Source organism: Tamandua tetradactyla, chromosome 14, assembly GCF_023851605.1.
Source record: "Tamandua tetradactyla isolate mTamTet1 chromosome 14, mTamTet1.pri, whole genome shotgun sequence".
NCBI lineage: Eukaryota > Metazoa > Chordata > Mammalia > Pilosa > Myrmecophagidae > Tamandua > Tamandua tetradactyla.
In genome coordinates this window covers 22,468,257-22,487,310 of record NC_135340.1, presented here as the reverse complement: position 1 = coordinate 22,487,310, position 19,054 = coordinate 22,468,257, and the positions used below count along the sequence as shown (strand labels likewise).

The 19,054-nt window shown below is 35.6% G+C and overlaps 1 protein-coding gene across 3 annotated transcripts in view; it reads left to right on the top strand.

The window, feature by feature from the left end:
* NUBPL (NUBP iron-sulfur cluster assembly factor, mitochondrial) overlaps nucleotides 1-19,054 on the top strand; it is a 298,898-nt gene that overhangs the window by 221,305 nt on the left and 58,539 nt on the right. For all 3 annotated transcript variants that reach the window (XM_077126998.1, XM_077126997.1, XM_077126999.1), the window contains one exon: nucleotides 2,571-2,664. In XM_077126998.1, the coding sequence (XP_076983113.1) occupies nucleotides 2,571-2,664 (94 nt within the window). The remainder of the gene's footprint in view (nucleotides 1-2,570; nucleotides 2,665-19,054) is intronic.

The window sequence follows — 19,054 nt, the reverse complement described above, 5'->3', positions numbered from 1 at the left end:
TAAAACAGTACTAAGTGTGCTCAAAGAACTAGGGAGAACTATGGATAAAGAACTAAGGGATCAGGAAAATGATAGATCAACACAAAGAGTATCAGTATACAGTTGAGAATTATGAAAAGGAGCCAAACAGCTGAAAACCACAGTAATAATCTTCGTTCTAGGGAAATGAAAATTCCCTAAAGTTATTCAGGGGCAGACTGCAACTGGCGGATGAAAGAATCAGTGAACTTTAAGATAAGACCATTTGAAATCAGCCAGTCTGATGAGCAGTAAGAAGAAAAGTGAACAGAGCCTAAGGAGCCTGTGGGACCCCATCAACTGTACTAGTATGTGCATTGTGAGAATCCTGGAAGGAGGAGAAAGACAGAAAGAGTATTCAAAGAAATAATGGCTGAAAAGTCTCAAATTTAATGAAATACATGAATACGTACATCTGAGATGCTCGTTGAACTCCAAACAGGATAAATGCCAAAAGAACCATGCACAGCATATTAAATCAAACTCCCAAATGCCAAAGATAAAGAGAGAATTCTGAAAGCCACAAGAGAGAAGAAATGGGCCACATATAAGGAAGCCTCAATAAGATTAAGTGCCAGTTTCTCATCAGAAACCATGGAAGGAAGAGGTAGTGAGATGACTCCTTTAAAGTGCTGACAGCAAAAAATTGCCAACAAAGAGTTCTATGTACAGCAAAATTGACTTTCAAAAATGAGGGAGGAAAAAAAAATGAGGGAGAGGACAGTGCAACAGTGGCTCAGTGGCAGAATTCTCGCCTGCCATGCCAGAGACCTGGGTTTTATTCCCGGTGCCTGCCCATGCAAAAAATAAAATAAGGGAGGGAAAGGGGGTGTGAAGGTAGTTCAATGGTAGAATTCTTGCCTACCATGAGGGAAACCCATGCACTTTTCAAATAAACAAAGAAACCAACAAAAACAAACAAAAAATTCAACAAATGGTGCTGCAATAATGGGATACTCACATGGAAAAAGAATGAAATATGACCTCGCTGTACAGCATATAAAAAAAAAAAGTGAGGGAGAGATAAAGACATTCCCAGATAAACAAAAGCTTTTAGCCCTGCAAGAGGGCTAAAAGAGTTCTGCAAGTTCAGAAAAAGAACACTAGACAATAAATGGAAGTATCATGAAGAAATAAAGATCTCTGGTAAGGGTAATAACTTGGATACATATAAATCTAGTAATATAGTATTTTTTATTTGTAACTTCAGTTTTTATTTCCTGCAGGCTCTAAAAGGCAAATGCATAAAATTGTAATGATACTTTCATCAGTTGTAACAAATATACCACACAATAGAACGTGTTAATAATAGGATGGTATAGGGGAATCCTGTATTTTATGCATAATTGTGCCATAAGCCCACAACTTCTCTAATAAAAAATGTAATGGCAGATTAGTAGTTTTGGACTCATAAAGTATAAAGTGTAATTGTGACAAGAACTACATAAAGGTGAGGGGATGGAGAAGTATAGGAACATAGTTTGTGTTTATTATCGAAGTTAAGTAGATATCAGAGCAGACAAGATTGTTATAGATTTAGGATATTAAATTTAAGCTCCATGGTAACTACAAAGAAAATTTCAGAGAATATGCAAGCTCCTAGAGATGGAAATTAGAGTTCAAGTTGTCAGAGGTATGGAAGGGAGAATGGGGAGTTAATTCATAATGAGTGCAGCATTTCTGTTTGGGGAAGTGCGTAAGTTTTGGTAATGGATGGAGGTAAGGGAACTGCAATATTGTGAATGTGATTAATCCCATTGAATGATATGCTTGGAAATGGTTGAGATAAAAAAGTCTGTTGTGTATATATTCCCACATTTAAGGAAAGAAAAAATAGAAATTTCAACTGAAGAGACAATGACAATTTAATATAATACATGATCCTGGATGGGATCTATCAAGGGAAGAGAAAAGGTTCAAAAGAACACTACTGGGACATACAAAAAAATTGAATATGGACTGTAAGCTTTATATCTATATTACATTCCTTAGACTTGATAACTACAGTTAAGGTATCGCATAAGTGAATATCCTCCTTCTTGGGAAATGTACATGGCAGTATAAAATGTTCAAGGAACATGATATATACAACCTACACTCAGGTGTTCAAAAAATAGATTAATGGATGGATGAATAGATGGGTGGATAGAGAGAGTGATATAGCAAATGTGGTAAAATATTAAAATTGGTGGATCTCTCTGTATTTGAAGAGGGAGGTAAGGGTATGTTAGAGTTCTCTGTATGGGGTTTGCATTATTTTAGTAACTGTCTTGTAAGTCTGAAAGTATTTCAAAATTAAAAGATTTTTAAAAGTGGAGAACAATTGCATAAAGAAAAACATGAAAAAAAATCAGTTGACCATAGATGTGAGGGTTTATTTCTGAACTCTCAAATCTATTCCATTAGTCTATATATCTGTCCTTATGCCAGTACCACACTATTTTGATTACTGCTTGGTAAAAAGCTTTAAAATTGTGAAGTTAACACATTTGTTTTTATTCAGTTTTCATTGCAGTTGTTATAAAATATTATTTATGTTATCTTCTTTTTAGGTGGATTGGGGTCAACTGGACTATTTAGTTGTTGACATGCCACCAGGAACTGGAGATGTACAGTTATCAATCTCACAGAATATTCCTATTTCAGGTAAATATTAAAAGTTCAAAGTGATTTGTGTTTTCTTTGATATTTTGCTGTTGCCATATAGAAAAACAAATTCCATGAGAGGAAGACATTTTTATTTCTTCAAAATATAATCATTAATAAATTGTGGTAATACTTTTAGTTAAATAGTAAAATTATTTATTAGCGATCAGAAGCATAAATTGAATTTTTCAAAAAATATTACCTGAATGAAAGTGTATTTGGAAATGAGTAAAGACACTTTGAGAAGGCAGTGATGAAAATCCATATTCCAGAAAAGCAGTAGCATTTAAGTGTTATTTAAGAACATGGCTGTTTGGCTTATTGCTATCTAGCACTTTTAGTATAGAGACTGGTAGACCCTCAGCAAACTTTTATTGAATGAACACTGAATAAGAGTAAATAAAGAATTGGCTTTTTGATAAGCATAACTATGGGAAAAATTTTAATTCTCATTATTTAGTGTTAAAATCAAGAACACAATAAATATATTAGCTTACATCAAAATGTGTAGTACTCTCATAGTGACGACTATCTTATCATGAAATTTAAATATTAATAGGGGCTTTTATGTTGAATCAGTTGTTAAGGATTTTCTAGATTCCACTGGAGAAATAGTTGCATATCTCTAGAAAAATAATGGAATCTTTAAGTGTCTTTGCAAATCACATATCTATTGGGAATCCAGCAGGTATCATTAAAATTTAATCTTCAAAAGATTTAGAATCTAGATTTTTCACAAGATATACATGTTGTTTGGAAATATAAATATAGCCTAATTTATATAGATAGTTTTTGATGTTTTAATATATTTGTAACCATTTTCGAGTCTGAGACATTTTCTTTGGTGAAGCAGGCAGTAAAGTTTGTTGTTAAAGTCACACAGGAAAATAAGTAATCCTTTCTGTAATCGCTGTACCATGTAACCTGCTTTTTCTTTTTTTTTAAGTAGTTCTTGGATTTTTATATTTCCAAATTTAAAAATAAAAATTCTCACTAATTTTTTTTTAATGTGCCCCTGGCACTCTGGGATATCTACTGCAGGCTTTCAGAATGCTTTCTCCACTCAGATGGATAATCTTGGCTGAATTATCCGGGTTGGATTACCAGCCCATGCTGTTTTATGTATGTATAACCTGGTATTTAGAGATAAGAACAAAATTGATCAGGTTAGGACTAAGGTAATTCAGAATACAAGGGTAAGGAGGACATTGCCTGTGTTTTAGAACTTCGCCTACTCTTTGAGACCAAAGGAAGGCAGGTTTATTTTGTCCAGAACCTAAATTTTCAGTAGCGCAAAATCTAACTCAACCTGTCTGGATAGATCATTTAAACATTCCAAACACAGGGAGCTCAGAATAAGAAAAAAAAAAAAAGAACAATAAGGAAAATATGTTTTAAAAGGTTACATTAAACCAAAATCTAAAAATGATATTATGTTTTTTTAGTAAAATAAGTTAAATAAATTAACTGATATTTATCCGTATGTAAATTGACTTCAAAGCACTGAAGAGGATCCTGGGATAAATAGATCACAGGTCTTCCCTTGGGCCAGAATTCTTTACCTAATTCTTTCAGAACTTTTTGAGAGTTTGATGAAAAATATGGGTTCTCTCCAGGAAAATACAATTATGAATGCAGCAACACTAATTTTATGTATAATTTCAGTAGGTTCAAAAAGTTCCAACTATTAGATATACAGAGCAAGGTGGGGGGCTAGGAGAAGGAGTGACTGGTCAGGAAAGAGTATGGATAGCTATAATCCAGATTATGAAAAGTATTATATGAGAGATCCAAACCCCCAGAATATGAGGGTTTAAAGGAAGGAGTGATCATGGATTTGAGGGGAATTGTATAACACTTCATGGAGATAGGCCTAAAAGAATAAATGTTATGTTGTAGAGCATTCAATTTAGCACCAAACCAAGCTTAACATATATTTCACTTAGCAAGTCTGATAAAAAAAGAAAAAGTTTAAAAATGCTTTTGAAAATACACAAACTTAGTTATTTCTGGACTGCAGAATTAAAAATATTATTCATCAGTATAAAAAAAAGGTTTAAAAGGCACTAGTTATTTAAAGGCAGTAGATTTTCTTTAAAATGATACCGTGATGATTGCTTGATAATAAACTGCCATTTTTTTTTTTTTTTTTTAAAGGAAAGACAGAGAGAAGGAAGGAAGGATAGAAGGAAGGAAGGAAGGAAGAAAGGGAAACATTTTTAAACATTTTCTTGTTTTATTGTATTCTGTTTCTCCGTTTTTGTTACATGGGCTGGGGCCGGGAATCGAACCGAGGTCCTCCGGCATAGCAGGCAAGCACTTTGCCCGCTGAGCCACCGCGGCCCGCCCATAAACTGCCATTTTAATGACAGTCTTCCATATGTCTATCTCACAGGTGTTATATCATCCTTGTTTTCTTAAGTCTCAGAAAGGTTAAGCAACTTTCCAAGACCACGCAGTTACAGTGGGTCATAACTGAGGGTCATAAAGGTTCTGATTGAATTTATAGTTAATGCTTTTAATCTCTTTATCAAATCACCCTAATGCAAAGCAAAGCAGTATTTGATTCATTAATTTTCTGAGTTCATTTGTAGTCCATTCAAACCCATTTAGATTGGAATTATTCTAACCTGAGCAATGTCTAAAAAACTATTAATTTCTAACTATTAATTTAAATATCCTTAATACTCTGCACCCCCATATGATGATTTTTATTATTATCCCACCAGTTATCTTTATTGGTATTTGCTGTATTCAGAAACTACCTTGGGCCTTTTTAACTCACACATTCCAGGAAATATTTGGATGCAGTCTAGAAGTAGTCTCCTTTGGCCTTTAGAACAGGAATAGAGTCCCAAGGGATTCTTGGAAAGACCGTTATTGATCTTTGGGCTGTTCCACACTAATCTTGGACATTAGGCCATTTTCTAGGCACAATGGTTTTCAGTATAGAATTGTAGCTGTCAGTGGAAAGACATTGATACTGTGGCTTATTACATCATTATTAAGGTCCTTGCATGGGAGAGATTTGCACAATTATCCCCACAGTAAAAAAGATGGAAAGAAACAGTGTAATAGATTTCCCCACAGAGACAAGATGGTATGGATATGAAGTGTCCTTTTAGTTCTGCAAGGCAATCAAAGGATCCAGTCTCAGAGCTTCAGATTGCCTCTTCAAGGCCACAGGGGAGAATAACAGAGGTCAGGAAGTATGGAAGTTTTCTGGTCTAAGGAGCTCCTGACACTGAAGTGAAAATAGAAGAAGAATCTACTTGAGGAACAGCAGAGAATGTTCCACGATATTAGAGGCCTCTGGGTTCTCATTTTGCAGTGTATCCCCTAAAGAAGAATGGTTACTGGAATTGTCTCCTTTGTAACTGAATTCATACTGGTGGGATTAACAGAATGTCCAGCTCTCCAACTTCCATTGTTCTTCCTCGTTCTAGCAATAGAAATCTGGTTGGGAGGACAAGAGACTGACAGTATATCATTGGGCCAGGAACAAAGAGATACATGGCCAATTATTAGATGCCCCTGGGGTGGGGATGGTCAATGTGTGTTTTGTATCTTCATTTCAACCTGTGTTTGTATCCTGTGTCCTAGTGTGCTGTCATTATCCTCCACTGTCTTTGGAATTTTGATGACCAACAGTGTAAATATATCATTAATCACATTTGGAGAAATGGAGGAGGAAAAGCTCTCATTGAAGGTTGAAGGAGTCAGGTAGAAAGAAGACAATTAAAGGTGTAAAATAGTGGGCAGTAAACAAAACTCAGGTTAGAATTTAGAATATAAAATAATGGGAAAATGAAATGTTATAACCATGTCTGCCCTGTCCCTTATGTTAGCTTCAAGATATATTATAGTAGTCATAGGATTTTTATGGATGGTATAATGTTTCTTGATATTTGATGGAAAGCAAATGTTAAATCATAAGGTTATTGGACCCAGGAACAACTAAATTTCTCCTTTAAAAAAAAATATTACTAGAAAAGTTGTGAGTTTATAGAACAATCATGCATAGAATGGGATTCCCGTATACCACCCCACCACCAGCCCCTTGCATTTCGGTGTGGGACATTTGTTACAATTGATGACACTACCATTTTTTATAATTGTACTATATTTGTAGCAGTAGTTACCTTTGCTAAAATTGATGAAAAAAAATATTAAAATAGTACTACTATCAAAAAAGTCTATAGCAATAAAAAGACTAGAAATACCCCAAAACCTATCTTTTATATTTTCTATTGTGAGCATTTATCGTTTTTAAATTGGAAAATAATACCAAATTGTTTAAAAATACATGTCAATTCACAGGCTGTAGGAAATGTAAGATTCTAAACCATATAGTCTTAAGCATACTAATATTCAGGCATCACAGAATATTCAGTCATTAATTTATATGTACAGTAAACCTATTTTGAGTATCTTATATGTGCCGGATATATTATGGAATGAGATATTTGGTCTCCACCCTGGAGAAGACTGTCATCTGGTAGAAGGAACATAGGATGAATTGCTTATGGATATTCTAGTTTAAAGGATTAGACTTTTTAAAAACAAATCAAAACTAAGCCCTCAAAAAAAAAAAGATGGAAATAATGACTTTCTGGGTCTGAATTCTTTAATAATTTCCTATTCTTTCTAAATCCTAGGTGCTGTCTGAATTCAAGTCAATGTTATTTCACAGCTAACGTATCTAAGGACCCATTCAGATAGCACCTAGGATTTAGAGAGAAGGATACTGACCAAAAAGTTGCAAACCTGGATGAATCATAGTTCTCATCAATGTACATAACCTGGACCAGCTTGTCAGAATCATGTCTGCCCTTCAAGGCCTAACTAAGTGATCTCTTCTCTAATGTTGCACGTAACTTTCCTTTCTTCTATCATCATTGACTTCAGAACTCTTTTAAGGTATTCGTTTTCTTATATCCCATGATCCACATAAGCTCTTTGCACACCCATTCAAGGCCCTCTGTGATTTGACTTCCCTCTAAGTCTCACAAAATTCCTTCATATCGGGGACTTCCTGGAAGATGGCGGCTTAGTAAGACGCGCGGATCTTAGTTTCTTCTCCAGGACAGCTACTAGGGGAGTAGAAACGATACAGAAAGCGCCCAAAGCCACAACAGAGATAAAAAAGACAGCGTACCCCATCCTGGAACAGCTGGCTGGCTGAGAGAAGCAGCTCGGGTGAGATCGCCGAGGCGCACAGGCTTCACCAGGCGGGGCGGCAAGCAGCCGGAGTTACTCCCTTCCCCCTTCCCGGGCCGGCTGGGAGAATTGGAGAGGCGGTCCCCTGAAACCAAGGCAGCTGGCGCCCACACCACGCGCGGCCCCCCGGACCAACTGAGAGAATTGGATCGGAAACCCCCAGGCCGCGGAGAACGGTGATGGGTGGGGGAGGCCCCTTCCAAACCCGTGACTCCCGGGGAACGTGCACTCTCTCGGGCGGGCCGCTGGCGCTGGCGCCCTCCCGCCACGCTTGTCGCCCAGGGCCGACTAGGAAATTCGGACGGGCTCTTTCCCGGGCTGCGGTGACCAGCAACCCTCCCTGCGTTCGGACCCCGGGCCGGCTAGCGAACCCCCCGACGGCGAGAGTTTTCCAAAGTTTAAGGTTCCACAGCACCTTTTACTGGTGGGACCCGCAGACAAACGTGTGCCATGAGCGCCACCTACTGGGCAGGATAAGAAAAACAGAACCCAGAGATCTCACAGGAAAATCTTCCAAACTTTTGGATCCAATACCCAGGGAAATCTGTCTAAATGCGCAGACGCCAACAGAAGATAACGGATCACGCTCAAATAATTGAAAATATGGCCCAGTCAAAGGAACAAACCAATAGTTCAAATGAGATACAGGAGCTGAGACAACTAATGCTAAATATACGAACAGAAATGGAAAACCTCTTCAAAAACGAAATCGATAAATTGAGGGAGGACATGAAGAAGACATGGGCTGAACATAAAGAAGAAATAGAAAAACTGAAAAAACAAATCACAGAACTTATGGAAGTGAAGGACAAAGTAGAAAAGATAGAAAAAACAATGGATACCTACAATGATAGATTCAAAGAGACAGAAGATAGAATTAGTGATTTGGAGGATGGAACATCTGAATTCCAAAAACAAACAGAAACTATCGGGAAAAGAATGGAAAAATTTGAACAGGGTATCAGGGAACTCAAGGACAATATGAACCGCACAAATATACGTGTTGTGGGTGTCCCAGAAGGAAAAGAGAAGGGAAAAGGAGGAGAAAAACTAATGGAAGAAATTATCACTGAAAATTTCCCAACTCTTATGAAAGACCTAAAATTACAGATCCAAGAAGTGCAGCGCACCCCAAAGAGATTAGACCCAAATAGGCGTTCTCCAAGACACTTACTAGTTAGAATGTCAGAGGTCAAAGAGAAAGAGAGGATCTTGAAAGCAGCAAGAGAAAAACAATCCATCACATACAAGGGAAACCCAATAAGACTATGTGTAGATTTCTCAGCAGAAACCATGGAGGCTAGAAGACAGTGGGATGATATATTTAAATTACTAAAAGAGAAAAACTGCCAACCAAGACTCCTATATCCAGCAAAATTGTCCTTCAAAAATGAGGGAGAAATTAAAACATTCTCAGACAAAAAGTCACTGAGAGAATTTGTGACCAAGAGACCAGCTCTGCAAGAAATACTAAAGGGAGCACTAGAGTCAGATACAAAAAGACAGAAGAGAGAGGTATGGAGAAGAGTGTAGAAAGAAGGAAAGTCAGATATGATATATATAATACAAAAGGCAAAATGTTAGAGGAAAATATTATCCAAACAGTAATAACACTAAATGTTAATGGACTGAATTCCCCAATCAAAAGACATAGATTGGCAGAATGGATTAAAAAACAGGATCCTTCTATATGCTGTCTACAGGAAACACATCTTAGACCCAAAGATAAACATAGGTTGAAAGTGAAAGGTTGGGAAAAGATATTTCATGCAAATAACAACCAGAAAATAGCAGGAGTGGCTATACTAATATCCAACAAGTTAGACTTCAAATGTAAAACAGTTAAAAGAGATAAAGAAGGACACTATATACTAATAAAAGGAACAATTCAACAAGAAGACATAACAATCATAAATATTTATGCACCGAACCAGAATGCCCCAAAATACGTGAGGAATACACTGCAAACACTGAAAAGGGAAATAGACACAAATACCATAATAGTTGGAGACTTCAATTCCCCACTCTCATCAATGGACAGAACATCTAGACAGAGGATCAATAAAGAAATAGAGAATCTGAATATTACTATAAAGGAGCTAGACTTAACAGACATTTATAGGACATTACATCCCACAACAGCAGGATACACCTTTTTCTCAAGTGCTCATGGATCATTCTCAAAGATAGACCATATGCTGGGTCACAAAGCAAGTCTTAACAAATTTAAAAAGATTGAAATCATACACAACACTTTCTCGGATCATAAAGGAATGAAGTTGGAAATCAATAATAGGTGGAATGCCAGAAAATTCACAAATACCTGGAGGCTCAACAACACACTCTTAAACAACGAGTGGGTCAAAGAAGAAATTGCAAGAGAAATTAGTAAATACCTCGAGGCAAATGAAAATGAAAACACAACATATCAAAACTTATGGGATGCAGCAAAGGCAGTGCTAAGAGGGAAATTTATTGCCCTAAATGCCTATATCAGAAAAGAAGAAAAGGCAAAAATGCAGGAATTAACTGTTCAATTGGAAGAACTGGAGAAAGAACAGCAAACTAATCCCAAAGCAAGCAAAAGGAAAGAAATAACAAAGATCAGAGCAGAAATAAATGAAATTGAAAATATGAAAACAGTAGAGAAAATCAATAAGACCAGAAGTTGGTTCTATGAGAAAATCAATAAGATTGATGGGCCCCTATCAAGATTGACAAAAAGAAGAAGAGAGAGGATGCAAATAAATAAGATCAGAAATGGAAGAGGAGACATAACTACTGACCTCACAGAAATAAAGGAGGTAATAACAGGTTACTATGAACAACTCTATGCTAATAAATACAACAATTTAGAGGAAATGGACGGGTTCCTGGAAAGACATGAACAACCAACTTTGACTCAAGAAGACATAGATGACCTCAACAAACCAATCACAAGTAAAGAAATTGAATTAGTCATTCAAAAGCTTCCTAAAAAGAAAAGTCCAGGACCAGATGGCTTCACATGTGAATTCTACCAAAAGTTCCAGAAAGAATTAGTACCAATTCTCCTCAAACTCTTCAAAAAAATCGAAGTGGAGGGAAAACTGCCTAATTCATTCTATGAAGCCAACATCACCCTCATACCAAAACCAGGCAAAGATATTACAAAAAAAGAAAACTACAGACCAATCTCTCTAATGAATACAGATGCAAAAATCCTCAATAAAATTCTGGCAAATCGTATCCAACAACACATTAAAAGAATTATACATCATGACCAAGTAGGATTCATCCCAGGTATGCAAGGATGGTTCAACATAAGAAAATCAATTAATGTAATACACCATATCAACAAATCAAAGCAGAAAAATCACATGATCATCTCAATTGATGCAGAGAAGGCATTCGACAAGATTCAACATCCTTTCCTGTTGAAAACACTTCAAAAGATAGGAATACAAGGGAACTTCCTTAAAATGATAGAGGGAATATATGAAAAACCCATAGCTAATATCATCCTCAATGGGGAAAAATTGAAAACTTTCCCCCTAAGATCAGGAACAAGACAAGGATGTCCACTATCACCACTATTATTCAACATCGTGTTGGAGGTTCTAGCCAGAGCAATTAGACAAGAAAAAGAAATACAAGGCATCAAAACTGGAAAGGAAGAAGTAAAACTATCACTGTTTGCAGACGATATGATACTATACGTCGAAAACCCGGAAAAATCCACAACAAAACTACTAGAGCTAATAAATGTGTACAGCAAAGTAGCAGGTTACAAGATCAACATTCAAAAATCTGTAGCATTTCTATACACTAGCAATGAACAAGCTGAGGGGGAAATCAAGAAACGAATTCCATTTACAATTGCAACTAAAAGAATAAGATACCTAGGAATAAATTTAACTAAAGAGACAAAAAACCTATATAAAGAAAACTACAAAAAACTGCTAAAAGAAATCACAGAAGACCTAGATAGATGGAAGGGCATACCGTGTTCATGGATTGGAAGACTAAATATAGTCACCTGGGACAGAGCAGTCTCTTCAATAAATGGTGCCTAGAGAACTGGATATCCATATGCAAAAGAATGAAAAAGACCCATCTCTCACACCCTATACAAAAGTTAACTCAAAATGGATCAAAGATCTAAACATTAGGTCTAAGACCATTAAACAGTTAGAGGAAAATGTTGGGAGATATCTTATGGATCTTACAACTGGAGGCGGTTTTATGGACCTTAAACCTAAAGCAAGAGCACTGAAGAAGGAAATAAATAAATGGGAACTCCTCAAAATTAAACACTTTTGTGCATCAAAGAACTTCATCAAGAAAGTAGAAAGACAGCCTACACAATGGGAGACAATATTTGGAAATGATATATCAGATAAAGGTCTAGTATCCAGAATTTATAAAGAGATTGTTCATCTGAACAACAAAAAGACAGCCAACCCAATTACAAAATGGGAAAAAGACTTGAACAGACACCTATCAGAAGAGGAAATACAAATGGCCAAAAGGCACATGAAGAGATGCTCAATGTCCCTGGCCATTAGAGAAATGCAAATCAAAACCACAATGAGATATCATCTCACACCCACCAGAATGGCCATTATCAACAAAACAGAAAATGACAAGTGCTGGAGAAGATGCGGAGAAAGAGGCACACTTATCCACTGTTGGTGGGAATGTCAAATGGTGCAACCACTGTGGAAGGCAGTTTGGTGGTTCCTCAAAAAGCTGAATATAGAATTGCCATACGACCCAGCAATACCATTGCTGGGAATATACTCAAAGGACTTAAGGGCAAAGACACAAACGGACATTTGCACACCAATGTTTATAGCAGCGTTATTTACAATTGCAAAGAGATGGAAACAGCCGAAATCTCCATCAACAGAAGAGTGGCTAAACAAACTGTGGTATATACATACGATGGAATACTATGCAGCTTTAAGACAGGATAAACTTATGAAGCATGTATTAACATGGATGGACCTAGAGAACATTATGCTGAGTGAGTCTAGCCAAAAACTAAAGGACAAATACTGTATGGTCCCACTGATGTGAGCAGACATTCGAGAATAAATTTGGAATATGTCCTTGATAACAGAGTCCAGCAGGAGGTAGAAACAGGGTAAGATAATGGCCAATTGGAGTTGAAGGGATACAGACGGTGTAACAGGACTAGATACAGAAACTCAAAAATGGACAGCACAATAATACCTAATTGTAAAGTAATCATGCTAAAACACTGAATGAAGCTGCATCTGAGCTATAGGTTTTTGTTTTGTTTTGTCTTGTTTTGTTTTGATTTTACTATTATTACTTTTATTTTTTTCTCTATATTAACCTTCTATATCTTTTTCAGTTATGTTGCTAGTTCTTCTAAACCAATGCATATGTACTAAGAAATGATGATCATGCATCTATGTGATGATGTTAAGAATTAATGATTGCACATGTAACAAAAACGGAGAAACAGAATACAATAAAACAAGAAAATGTTAAAAAAAAAAAAAAAAAAAAAAAAAAAAAAAAAAAAAGGGCGGGCCGCGGTGGCTCAGCGGGCAAAGTGCTTGCCTGCTATGCCGGAGGACCTCGGTTCGATTCCCGGCCCCAGCCCATGTAACAAAAACGGAGAAACAGAATACAATAAAACAAGAAAATGTTAAAAAAAAAAAAAAAAAAAAAAAAAAAAAAAGAATTAATGATTGCATATGTAGAATGGTATGCTCTCTAAATGTTGGGTTAATTTCTTTTTTCCGTTAATTAAAAAAAAAAAAAAAAAAAAGGGCGGGCCGCGGTGGCTCAGCGGGCAAGAGTGCTTGCCTGCCATGCCGGAGGACCCCGGTTCGATTCCCGGCCCCAGCCCATGTAACAAACAAACAAACAAACAAAATATAATAAAATAAGAAGATGTTTCCCTTTCTTCCTCCCTTCCTTCCTTCTATCCTTCCTTCCTTCTCTGTCTTTCTTTAAAAAAAAAAAAAAAAAAAAAAAAAAAAGAGAGAAGGGATAATTGGAGCTGAAGGGATACAGACGGTACAACGGGACTGGATATAAAAACTCAGAAATGGACAGCACAATACTACCCAATTGTAATGCAATTATGTTAAAACACTGAATGAAGCTGCATGTGAGGTATAGGTTTTTTGTTTTTGTTTTTCTTTTTTTTTTTTCTTTCTATTATTGTTTTAATTCTTATTCTGTTGTCTTTTTATTTCTTTTTCTAAATCGATGCAAATGTACTAAGAAATGATGAATATGCAACTATGTGATGTTATTAAGAATTACTGATTGTACATGTAGATTGGAATGATTTCTAATTGTTTTGTTAATTCTTTTTTTATTAATAAAAAAAACAAGCGTTAAAAAAAAAAAAAAATTCCTTCATATCACCTGAGTTCCCTCAAAAAAACAGCAACAATCAGTAGTACCACAGCAAAATCCGTAGTACCACAGCAATACCAGGAGTAACCAATGGTGGTGGGGGGGTGGGGGACAAGTTTAGGGGAGGTTTAGATTTCCTGTTTGGTGAGAGTGTGTTCATTGGTTATCTTTCTCTTGGAAGCAATGAAATTTTCTAAAATTGAGAGTGTTGATGGACTTTGGACATTATACATGATGCCTAATGAATACAGGTGGCTGAAAATGCACTGACTGAGAAGTAGATTGGCAAACAATAGTGTATACATATCATCGAATATTGTGGTGCTACAAAAAGGAACGAAGTTGTGAGGCATGCAACACTGTGAATGAACCTGTGGGACATTTGGTAAGGCAAAATAAGCCAGAAACAAAAGAGCAGATATTGTATGGTGTCATTTAGAAAATGCTTATAAGAAAACAGGGGCCTAGATTGTAAGCTCTTATAGCATTACATTTAGTTCCAAAAAATGGACAAATGTAGTAATTATTATTTCAGGAGTGGTAATTATTATTTCAGGATTTTAAGAGGCTATTTTGTATATGAATAACTTGGTATTTAGAGATAAGAACGAAGCCGATCAGGTCAGGATAAAGGTAATTCAGAACACGGGGTAAGGAAGGCATTGTCTATATTTTAGAACCTCACCTACCATTTGAGACCAAAGGAAAAAAGGTTTATTTTGTCCAGAACTTAAATATTCTGTAGCCCATAATCTAACTCAACCTGTCTAGATAGCTCATTTAAACAATCGAAACACAGGGAGCCCAGAATAAGAATGAGAATCTTTAATTTATTGTAATAATGAATAAATTATGTAGAACTGTATAATTTATTGTAATGCCTAGATACATCCCAGAATATAGTAAGCAGATAATCAAAAAGTATTGCCAAGGCCTCTTGAGGCATGGGAGAAAAAATATGAAACCATGAAACTTTAACGCTGGTGAAACCCCTGATACTGTGTCAAACATTAGAGACACCCAGATCAGTTGGACACCTTGATCTTGAGGCTTGGTCTTGTGAAGCTATATGTGCATCTAACAAAATTTGAAATTTAAAATATTAAATCTAAGAGTCTAGCTTGAACAGACACAAACAGAAGAGCAAAAGAGGTGTCTCAGTTGTAAAGACATAAATGTGCAAATAGGCTTCACAAGATGTTTAATGAATAACACAAAGATGGTTTCAACTGGATAGAAGTGAGGAATTTTATCTTTACTGGGAACATCAGAGAGACAGAAAGAAAGTAAGAATAAGAGAGTAAAAATGAGCAAGAATATGAATGTTTGAGAAAGAACACGAAAGAGCTGTCTGATTCCAACCAAAGCTCTTTAATTTTTTTTTTTTTTTTGCATGGGCAGGCTCTGGGAATTGGACCCAGGTCTCTGGCATGGCAGGCGAGATCTCTGCCACTGAGCCACTGTTGCACCGCCCCCAGCCAAAGTTCTTTAAAACCTCTGAAAACCTCACTTGTCTTCAGTGGTTCCTTAGTGAATATAATTTGGATGACCCTGGTTCATTCTTTGTGATATCATTAAAGTGAGGCTATGGAAAGAAAGTCTATTACCTGTTGATTCCATTATATTGAAGACACAGTCTTTGCCCCTTAAAATGAAGATCTATTTCAATTCTTTTGAGAAACTTGAATACTTAAAATTCCAAGGTATGTATGCTTTTCTCTTTCACCAATAACTTTGAAATACAGTGTTTTTCACTCATTATTGTTCTTATACTTTCTTTTGACAGCAAGTAGCATAATTTCCTATAATAAAACTTGTTTCTGAAGTGAGCAAAATAATACTAATCTTTAAATTTGAAAACACACCCTCTTTATGACTATAGTCAATTCTCTACTCTTTTGGAAGGAAACATAGAGTCCAAAACAGTGAATCATCAAAGTATTATTTATATTCCTGTTGAAACATAGTCTGTGAGTACTTTTGAGGTGAATTCATCTTTTAAATAATTTTTGCTTAAACTGATACTAATGTTAATGTTTATTTCTTAATCTTGCAGCAAATAATGTTTATAATCCAGGAAATTTGGGGTGACAGAGGACAAACACAGAGGAGAACTAGAAGATACCAGTGTCAGTCTGTTTTATAGTTAATAAACGATTGCATAATATGTATGGAATTGTTAATCTTAAGCCAGCAGAAGTTGAAAAATTATTTTCTTATGTTGCTAATGAATCTCTAAATAAGTCAAGGAGAATGAGCAACAAAATATTAGAGCTCTGTGAACATTAAGAACATCAATTAATATGTTCTTTTAAGTCTTTGTTGACTTTACATGAATATGCTCAGGAGCTTACGGTAGAGAAATTATTCCTCAGGTATAATCCTGAGCCAATTTTGTTTTAAATATTTGTTAGGCACCAATATTGAAGTTTGCAATCAAGCAGAGGAATTAGATACAGTTTATGCCCTAGAGGCTTAGAACAGCATGGTCTAATATTTCCACGCTGGTATAGTTATGATCAGCCTAACATCTGGAATAACCAGTTTTATATATTTAACTACTCTGAACTGTGACCCAAATCCAGTTATTCAGTTATAGATTTTCCTCCTCATAGTCAAGAGAATTAGCAATTAAAACAATCCTCTCCATAATTATTTTTTAGGATATTTACAAATTTGCCAGAATCATCCAGACAATTAACCTTTTATCATAAATTTGAGCTGATAAAAAAGCCTTTTAAAGTGGTTAGAACTGGGAGATAACCTTACAAGGATGTTATTTAATTGCTCAGTCTTAGACATTTACCCCAGAAAATGAACTAAAGAATTTCTATGGGATTCTTGAGATTGGTATTTTATGGTAACATATTTTTTCCCCATATAACAATAACATTTATTGCCAACTAAATATTCTTTTTGTTTCTGTTGACATTTCCTTATGGTCATTAGAGAGAACACAAGTTTTCTAACAAACCTTCAATCACAGAAGAACTGAAGTGATATCATTGGTGATGTTGTTAAGCGGGGACAGTCTAGGCTATTTCATACTGGTCATGTTCAATGAGCCATGAGAAAAATTGAGGTTTACCAAGCACAAGGCCAAGAACTATAAAGATAAAATGTCAGGTTTTAGAGACTGTATTTTGGATTATTTTTTTTTATTAATTAAAAAAAATTAACTAACAACATTTAGAAATCATTTCATTCTACATATACAATCAGTAATTCTTAATATCATCACATAGATGTATGATCATCATTTCTTAGTACATTTGCATCGATTTAGAAAAAGAAATAGCAAGACAACAGAAAAAGAAATAAAATGATAATATAGAGAAAAAAATAAAAATAAAAAATAAAAAATATATATATAAAAAACAAACAAACAAACAAACAAAACTATAGCTCAGATGCAGCTTCATTCAGTGTTTTAACATAATTACATTACAATTAGGTAGTATTGTGCTGTCCATTTTTGAGTTTTTGTATCCCCAGTCCTGTTGCACAGTCTGTATCCCTTCAGCTCCAATTACCCATTATCTTACCCTATTTCTGACTCCTAATGGTCTCTGTTACCAATGACATATTCCAAGTTTATTCTCTAATGTCGGTTCATATCAGTGGGACCATACAGTATTTGTCCTTTAGTTTTTGGCTAGTCTCACTCAGCATAATGTTCTCTAGGTCCATCCATGTTATTACATGCTTCATAAGTTTATTCTGTCTTAAAGCTGCATAATATTCCATCGTATGTATATACCACAGTTTGTTTAGCCACTTGTCTGTTGATGGCCATTTTGGCTGTTTCCATCTCTTTGCAATTGTAAATAATGCTGCTATAAACATTGGTGTGCAAATGTCCTTTTGTGTCTTTGCCCTTAAGTCCTTTGAGTAGATACCTAGCAGTGGTATTGCTGGGTCGTATGACAATTCTATATTCAGTTTTTTGAGGAACCGCCAAACTGCCTTCCATAGTGGTTGCACCATTTGACATTCCCACCAACAGTGGATAAGTGTGCCTCTTTCTCCGCATCTTCTCCAGCACTTGTCATTTTTTGTTTTGTTGATAATGGCCATTCTGGTGGGTGTGAGATGATATCTTGAAACTGTATTTTAAGCTGCAAGATACATTAACAAGAAAGAAATCATTCTTTTAAAATTTTAAATCTGGGTTGTGATGCATACTTTAATTATTAAACAATTTTGCTGGAGGTTTTGTTTGTTTGTGCTTGACTTACTTAAATTCTAAGGGTTATTGTAGGGCCATCTTTTTTTTTTTAAGTATTTTTATTGAGGTATCTTTACACATATAGAGTCTATCCAAAGTATACAATGAATGGCTCACAATATGATGTGTATTCATTACCACAATCATTTTTAGAACAGTTGCATCACTGCAGAAAAAGAAATAAAAAGAAAAAAGAAAAAACTCGTAATCCCATCCCCCTTACCCCTCCCTCCTATTGACCACTAGTATTTTAATCCACCCAATTTTTTATACCACTTATCCTCCCCCCCATTATTTATTTTTGTCCTTATTTTTTTTACTCATTATCCATATCTTGGACAAAAGGAGCATCACACACAAGGTTTTCACAATCACATAGTCTCATTGTAAAAGCTATATAGTTATACAGTCGTCAAAAATCAAGGCAACTGGACTACAGTTAAGCAGTTTCAGGTATTTCCCTCTAGCCATAAACAATACCATAAACTAAAAAGGGATATCTATATAATACATAAGAATAACCTCCAGGATACCTCTTGACTCTGAAATCTCTTGGTC